Source organism: Epargyreus clarus, unplaced genomic scaffold (assembly GCF_041222505.1).
Source record: "Epargyreus clarus isolate Ecla_fem2 unplaced genomic scaffold, WU_Ecla_fem_2.2 ptg000015l, whole genome shotgun sequence".
Taxonomy (NCBI): Eukaryota; Metazoa; Arthropoda; class Insecta; order Lepidoptera; family Hesperiidae; genus Epargyreus; species Epargyreus clarus.
Window position 1 is genome coordinate 17,192,137 of NW_027332223.1, and position 7,864 is coordinate 17,200,000.

At 44.8% G+C, this 7,864-nt stretch overlaps 1 protein-coding gene across 1 annotated transcript; it reads right to left on the reverse strand.

Annotated features, from left to right (window-relative positions):
• Window positions 1-455: 455 nt before the first annotated feature.
• LOC140747893 (uncharacterized) lies at window positions 456-2,498 on the reverse strand. Its single transcript, XM_073080510.1, has one exon. It carries the CDS (start codon window positions 2,496-2,498, stop codon window positions 456-458), a length of 2,043 nt encoding a protein of 680 aa, XP_072936611.1.
• Between the last annotated feature and the right edge of the window lie 5,366 nt (window positions 2,499-7,864).

Here is a 7,864-nt window from a genome sequence, read left to right on the forward strand (position 1 = left end):
TGTATACAAAGATGGATCAAATGAAATAAAATTTTGTTCGGAGAATGTAAAAAATTTTTCGGTTAGGTTAGGTTAGGTTAGGTTAGGTTAGGTTAGGTTAGGTTAGGTTAGGTTAGGTTAGGTTAGGTTAGGTTAGGTTTTTTTTTTTTTTTTTTTTTTTTTATTTTAATAATGTGTATATTCCAGAAATATATTTTTCATTCACATCTGATTGTGCTTTATGTTTCTCAAATAATAATTTTGTTTATATATGTTGGATAGATTGGCATTAAAACAAACTGCGATTTGATACTGTTTGTTTTAAAAGCTTTGCTACCCGTGTTTTAATACTATAAGATATTATTTATTTATATATAGGTATTACATATTTTATTTATATATATATGTATTTTGTTTATTATATACATAGATATTGTTATTTTTATATAGTGTATAATAGTGTGTTGTTACGCTTTCTAATTTGTGTTTATTTTCTTTAAATTGTTTATAATTGTTTTGCAAAAATTATCAAATGACTCTATCGCCTCTTTTTTCTTCAGCAGGTCTTGGATGGTATATGGCTGTACTCCATAGTGGCGGCAGAGCGCCTCGTGCTCGTATCTACTGCCAGCAAAGATATCACAAGATTGGAGCAGATGGTCTATGGTTTGAGGCGAAGAGTCATCACACGGGCACAAGTCATCCGGGAGGATTTTGAACCGGTGTAGGTATGACTTGTGGTACCCGTGCCCGGTGAGAATTTGGGTCAGATGGAATGACCTATCGATGTGTTTGTGAAGCTCCTTTATATCAGATAGTTTGGGCAAAAGAAGTTTGGTGTGTCGGCCCTGTTCGGAACCTTCATACCGTTCCTGCCAAGCCTCCAGACTTTCGGCGCGGACTCTTTGTTTCACGAAGGACATGGGGAAACAAGTGTAATCGGGTGTCTTGTGCAAACGGGCGGCGCCGTTCGCGGCTGCATCCGCCGCCTCGTTGCCTTCGGTTCCAACGTGGGCCCTAGTCCATGACATGTCTATAGTGTGTGTGTTGCGATGTGTGTGTATGATTTTGTGTATCTGTGTGACTATAGGATGTGTGTTGCTTCTGTTTTGTATGGCATGTGCGGATGACTGAGAGTCGGTGTATATGTGTGTGTATAAATGCGTGTGTTGGGTGTCATGGCTAGTGGCCCACTGGCAGGCTTTTAAAATTGCAAATAGCTCAGCTTGAAATACACTGCAGCTATTATGCAATTTGTACTTTTTGGTGGTGTTTTTCATGCGTGTATTTATGTTTTCAGGAACGTAGCTGACAAAAGCGGCGCCGACAGATCCGTCCTCCTGCTTGCTGCCGTCGGTGAAAATACAGCATATTGGTGGTCCTGTGGTATTTTCTGGGTCTTGTTTATCCTGTGTGTCCAGAATTTTCATGGACACTCTATTTGCAGGGTGCAGGAGTTCAGCAACAGGAGTGGGTTTCTCGAGGTCCACGTCGTGCGGCAGGTATGCTGTCTTGCCTGTAAGCTTCGTCTGCTCAACGACGTGTACCTCATGTATTGCGAGGTCCAAAGGTGTGAACTGGGCCAGAGCAATGGCAGCCGTGGTGGAGATGGTGCGGAACCCCCTGATCGCTTTGATCGCAAAACCTCTCTGCACGCTTAGAAGAGATTTTTGGATGCACTTTTTCTTGACAGCGTGCCCCCAGATGCCAGCAGCGTAGGTGATTATGGGCTGGATTACCCGCTGATAGATTGTCCTTACGTTCTCGGGATGGGCGCCCCAGGTTGGTCGGGTATAAATGCAGAGTTTATCAAAAATTTTCATCGCCTTCCCGAGAACGTAACGAACGTGACGGCCGAAATGCAGCTTCTGATCCAGAATCACGCCCAAGAGCTTGATTTCGCTGCTGAACTTCAGGAGTTGGCCGTCCATCACCACTCTGGCGGCCTTGGATCCGGGGGTGAAGGCAATCATCTGCGTCTTGGCGGGTCCGAAGTCCAGCTTCACGCTTCTTCCCCACTCCACTACACTCTTCAGCGCATCGGTGGCAAGGGTTTCGAGCTGTTCCACCCTTTCCGCAGAGACTATCAGTAGCACATCATCGGCATATGCTTGGATGTGACACCCAGTTGGTAATTGTGTCTCAAGTAGCTCATCCAGTATAGTATTCCAGAGAACCGGTCCACACACTGAGCCCTGAATGCAGCCCTTGGTCATATTGCGGCATACCCGTATTCCAGCATGGTCAAAAATGACCTTCCTATCTCGAACGTAGTTCGAGATAAGCCCGTAGATGTTTTTCGGGCATCCGATTTGTCTTAATCGGTGGAAAAGCGCGGGCCACCAAGCGTTGTCAAAAGCCGCTCTAATATCCAAGGATATTGCCAACACCTGTTTCCGCTCTGCCTTGGCGCTCTGCACGATGTTCAATGCCCCACTGATAGCCTCCACGGCGCCGGTCTGCTCCCTGAACCCATATTGTCTGCTGCTCGATTTGTCCCCGCTGGAAGTCCAATGCATAATCCTCTTAGTGATAAGTTTTTCGAGTAATTTGCCGAAGACGGGTATCAAACCAATTGGACGGAATGAGTCTATGCTGGAGTAATTGGTTTTACCTGGTTTCGGAATTATCTTGGTGTAGGATATTTTCCCACTGGCGAGGGAAGTATTCCAGTTCGAGGCACCTATTCATGATATCTGTCACCAGCCCTGGATAAGCAGCCGTGAATTGGTAACAGATATCAGAGGTGAGGTTGTCCAGCCCCGGTGCCTTCTTTGGGTTCATGTGCTTTAGATGTTCCAGCACTTCATCCTCATCAAAAGGAAGATCGTTCTCAGGACTGGGAGGTTCCTCAGATAGCGCTCTTAACTGGTGATGTCTTGGTTCAGTGTCTGGAGAATCATTGGGGAAGAAATGCTGGAGTATCGCCTCCGCGGTTTCCTTTGCGTCCCTCGTGTGCTTGTCGCCGACTTGCAGTGTGGCAGGTGGTCGCCTTGGTGCAGAGTTCTTCAAAAGTCGGTTTGTGAGGGACCAGACGTTCTCCTTCGTCTGCAACTCACAGAACTCGCGGAAACTGCGTGTTGAAGCGGCGCGAAGCGCACTCGCGTAAGCGGCCTTGATGCTGATTTGCTCATCAACAAGTCCATTAAGTGGGAGACCGTGTTTTTTGGCATAATGTAATTGGTGGTGTATACCCACCGCTTGCCTTTTAAGATGTTCTAGACGGTCGTCCCACCAAAGTGGTCTATTTTTGCCGCCGTGTCCACCGCGGATTCGCATAGATGCCCTGCATGCCTGATGAATTATGGAGGTTACATCATTTATGGTATCTTCCAGTTGTGCAATGTCAGTGTTTTGGATATTTCTGTCCAAGACGTCGGATGTTGCCATGATGGTGTGAAGAGTGTCTTTGAAAGTGGACCAGTTAGCTTTGTCAGCTTTATAGAGGAACGTCGTGTTATTTTCCGTCTGTCTGTCAGTATTATGGTCTTCTGTGTTTAGGGTAAAAGACACCGCGTTGTGTTGTGATGATGGGCAAATACTCAGGTCCACTCGCCAGTCAGAAATCCAGTCGAAGATTCGGCTGGATGCAAACGTGAGATCTATAATGGAGGATCGTTCCCTTCCGTGGGTGATAGTCTCGAATGTGGGCGTGGTTCCCGAGTTACAGATGTAAAGGTCGTTTGCATACGCCAGTTCGACCACGGCTGAGCCCCTGAGATTCGCCCTAGCTCCACCCCACAACGGGTGCCACCCGTTAAAATCTCCGCCTATAATTTGGTGTGATCCTCTAGTGGCCTTCAGGAAGATATCAAGCTGCTCTAAGGTCTTGTGCGCATCTTGATCCGGTTCTATATATACCGATGCGATATAAATCTTCCGTCGACCCACCGTGACTTGTACCACCGAGAGGTTGGCTGAGGAATATTGAGAAAGTCCCAAAGCTGGACCACATCCGGGTTTGACGAGTATGCAGGCCTTGACCCGCCTGCCACCCGGGAACTGGTATATATCAATACCGGGAACATTTCTCACCTCATTTAAGCTACCCACATAAGGCTCAGAGACCAGAGCGATCTGCGACTGTCCGGCCATAAACGTGACTAAAAATTCGTGGAAACTGTTTTTGGACTTGTCCGTGTTGCACTGAATTATATAAATGGGTCTATCAGTAACCATGATCGATGCGGTTATTAATTTTAGAGATCATTGCTCTCAGACGGGGACAGCTAGTTGATGTAGCCCTGTGGTTGGTGCTCTCGGAGGTATTAAAACGGTCGTTATGTTTAATACAGGTGAGACATCTGCTCGAGTTTGTTTTATTTGGGCACTCGCCGATCTGATGGGACGCCTCTGCACAGTGCGCACAATATTCCAAGTTAGCTGGGCACTTGGATCGGAGGTGCCCAAAAGCAAGGCATTTGTAGCACTGCACGAAGGGGGAGAACTCCTCTACGTGCACACGCTGGTGGTCTATGCATACGCGCTCCATCTGTACTAGCCTGCGCCACACCTGCGGTTGACAGACCAAGACAGCATTATACAGATCTGGGTTTCTATTTTTGCGCATGAATCTCACCCTCAGGTCCCCTTCCCCCCTGATGAGGTCCTTGATCTCCCTGTTTTGCCCCACAATTACTTCAACCAAATCCCCCGGAGAAACGTCCTTGGAGATGCCCTTCACTATAGCCATAGGCAAAATGGCGCGTGCGGGTTCGGCGCATACTTCCTCAGCACCGTTCAGGCGGCTCAGGGTGTTATCCCTCTCCTCTCTGCTGTTGAATTCCACCCTGAGCTTGTTGTTTGAAACAGCCTGGACGCGTGTGGGGGCGTACCCCGCATCCCTGAAACTTACGCTGCGCCTCCAGGCTACGATGGCCTCTTGTCTGGATTTTGCCGTTTTGGGTGTTATAATTATGGCGGGTTTCGTAGTCGGCAACTCTGCGCAGCGATCGATGTGCACGCTGGGTCTGCCGCCAGAAGCCGCGGCCTGTGCGTAAGTAGGCCTACTCTGATTAGATTGCTGCGTGCGTGTCTGCTGCTGTTTTGTAAATTTCTGCAGCTCTTCCCGCACACACGCAGCGATCTCCTTCCTAAACCCCTCGGAGGTGGAAGGAGGGGCAGGCGGGGCAGGAGGTGCCGACTCTAGTCTGTTCTCCAGTACTTTAGTGGCTCGACGGATCTCTTCGGCAGCAGCACAAATTAGTCTTTTATTGCCGGCAGTGACGCTTTTTGCCTCATTAACAGCACTGGAGATGCAGAGGGCCAACTTCCTGACGACCTCCATGAAGTCTGCAGTACTGGTGATGTCCTCGGAAGTGACGGGCAACTCTGGTTTACTGTTACTTGGTGCCATATTAAAACCTGTATATGTATCTGAAGCAGTAAATTAGGTATACAAAAAGAGATATAAAGTATATTGTAAGTATTAGTTTTAAGTTAAAGTGATTGTATTTAATATATTTCGAACTGCAACACGAAATGGTCAAGCTAAATGTGTAAAAAGATGTAGGAAATGAAATTTCGTTCGAACGATGTATGAAAAATTGGATGTCAAAATCGACCGGTCCACCTTAGTGAACGAATTGAGGGTGGATGGGCGGGAAAATTTTTCAGATTTTCCAACTTTGGAAGCGGAATTGCCGAAGAACGGCGCGGCGGAGAGGGGTGAAAGAGGTGTCGACGGGTAGGGGATGAAGTCAAGTTTGCGGGAAAAGAAGAATGAAGGCGATCGGTTCAGGGGCGGCGGAGAAATCGACAGAAAACTAGAAGTGTGGTACTCCAAAAAGTGAAAAATTGAAGTTTATTAAAAATTTAAAATTAAAATTATCGGAAACGAACAAAATTGGTGTCGCCTGAAAGGTCTCGACGAGACAGAAACGTGGGTATCAAAATCAAAACAATTGGACCACAAACGGCAGAGTTGCTTGGGTTCAAAGATTGAGTTGGAATGGTTAGGTTAGGTTAGGTTAGGTTAGGTTAGGTTAGGTTAGGTTAGGTTAGGTTAGGTTAGGTTAGGTTAGGTTAGGTTAGGTTAGGTTAGGTTAGGTTAGGTTAGGTTAGGTTAGGTTAGGTTAGGTTAGGTTAGGTTAGGTTAGGTTAGGTTAGGTTAGGTTAGGTTAGGTTAGGTTAGGTTAGGTTAGGTTAGGTTAGGTTAGGTTAGGTTAGGTTAGGTTAGGTTAGGTTAGGTTAGGTTAGGTTAGGTTAGGTTAGGTTAGGTTAGGTTAGGTTAGGTTAGGTTAGGTTAGGTTAGGTTAGGTTAGGTTAGGTTAGGTTAGGTTAGGTTAGGTTTTTTTTTTTTTTTTTTTTTTTTTTTAAACTAATCTATTTATAAGCTCTGTGTCCTCGCTAAAGGATACGGGCGACAGCAGTGCTTTTTTGATTTACTCATATTATTTATATAGTTTTTAAAGTGAGAATTTGTTTTAAATCTTAGATTGTTCAATACAGATAATGACATATTTATAATTATTAATTACTTAATTTCAGATCAGCGCGAATTTTTGGTGATTTAAACGTAAGAACAATTTTTTTTTTTTTTTTTTTTTTTTTTTTTTTTTTTTTTTTTTTTTTTTTTTTTTAATATAAATATAAAATAGAATAAATATGAAAATAAAATATAATTAGTGATGCTTCATATAACATCTTTGTTAAATTCTTTGAGCGTTTTAATTATTTGTTTAGCATGATTTTCGAAAGATTTTATACATCTCTCGTTGCCTGCTATTTCGGATAGATCGTATGGATTATTAATGTTCTCTATGTTGCATGTAAATATGTGGTTGTAGCGTGAGGTGTGATATTTGGGGCAATCTTCTAACAGGTGCTGGATTGTCTGTGAGGTGATAGAGTCACAAGGGCAGAGGTCTGTACTTTTAATCTTAAACCTGTGTAAATAGGCCAGATCGTACCCGTGCCCCGTCAAAATTTGGGTCAGCTCAAATGAAGGTTTAGTGGTTTCGAAAATTTTGTGGATTGTTTTTAAATTGTGGCATATCTTCCTTGTGTGTTCGCCCTGAGTAGTTGAGTTAAATATTGCCTCTGAAGTCTCTTTATGTAAGGATTTAATTTTGTATCTTAGGAAGCTGATAGGGAACTTAGTAAAATCAAAGGGTTTGTGCGCTGCAGCAGCTGCCTTGGCAGCTTCATCAGCTTCCTCATTTCCTTCTAGACCTATATGTGATTTGACCCAGATGAATTTTACATTGCCGTGCCTGTCGTTGATTTTTTTAATAAATTCGTGGATGGACGCTACAGCATAATTGGTGCTATCTCTATTTGCGATCTCTTGGAGGCTCGATAGTGAATCAGTGAGAATAGCCACGTCTATAATTTCACTATCGAGAGCCCAGTTACAAGCGTTCTGAATAGCCAAAAGTTCAGCCTGGTACACAGAGCAGGTTTTATGAAGTTTGAACTTCCTGATGACTTTATTGCCTCCCGTTTTATACGCTACGAAGGCGGCACCAACTTGGTCATCACTATTTTTGCTGCCGTCCGTATAAATGGGTGTACATCCCGGCGGGCAATGATTATTAATTTCCTCTTGAGTGGTGGCACAGGTGAAATCAACGCGTTTTCTATCAGCAGGGTGTAGGAGGTCACAGCTTTTGACTGGACGCTCCAAGCTGATGTCCTCAGGTAGTAGCGGCGTGGTACCTACGGCTTTAGCCAATTCCATCGCCTCTACCTCGCTGACTTTTAGATGGAGCGGGGTGAGTTGTGCCAGAGCAATGGCTGCTGTGGCTGAAACTGTACGAAATGATCTAATAATTTTTAACGCGAAACCTCTTTGGAGCGATCTAAGTTGATTCTTGACAGTCTCAAACTTAACAGCAGATCCCCAAATACCCGCTGCGTAAGTTATTGTGGGTTCAATCACTTG

Bases quoted from the DNA above. Each gene is read 5' to 3' on its own strand.
- LOC140747893 (XM_073080510.1), bottom strand. From the start codon at position 2,498: ATGCATTGGACTTCCAGCGGGGACAAATCGAGCAGCAGACAATATGGG.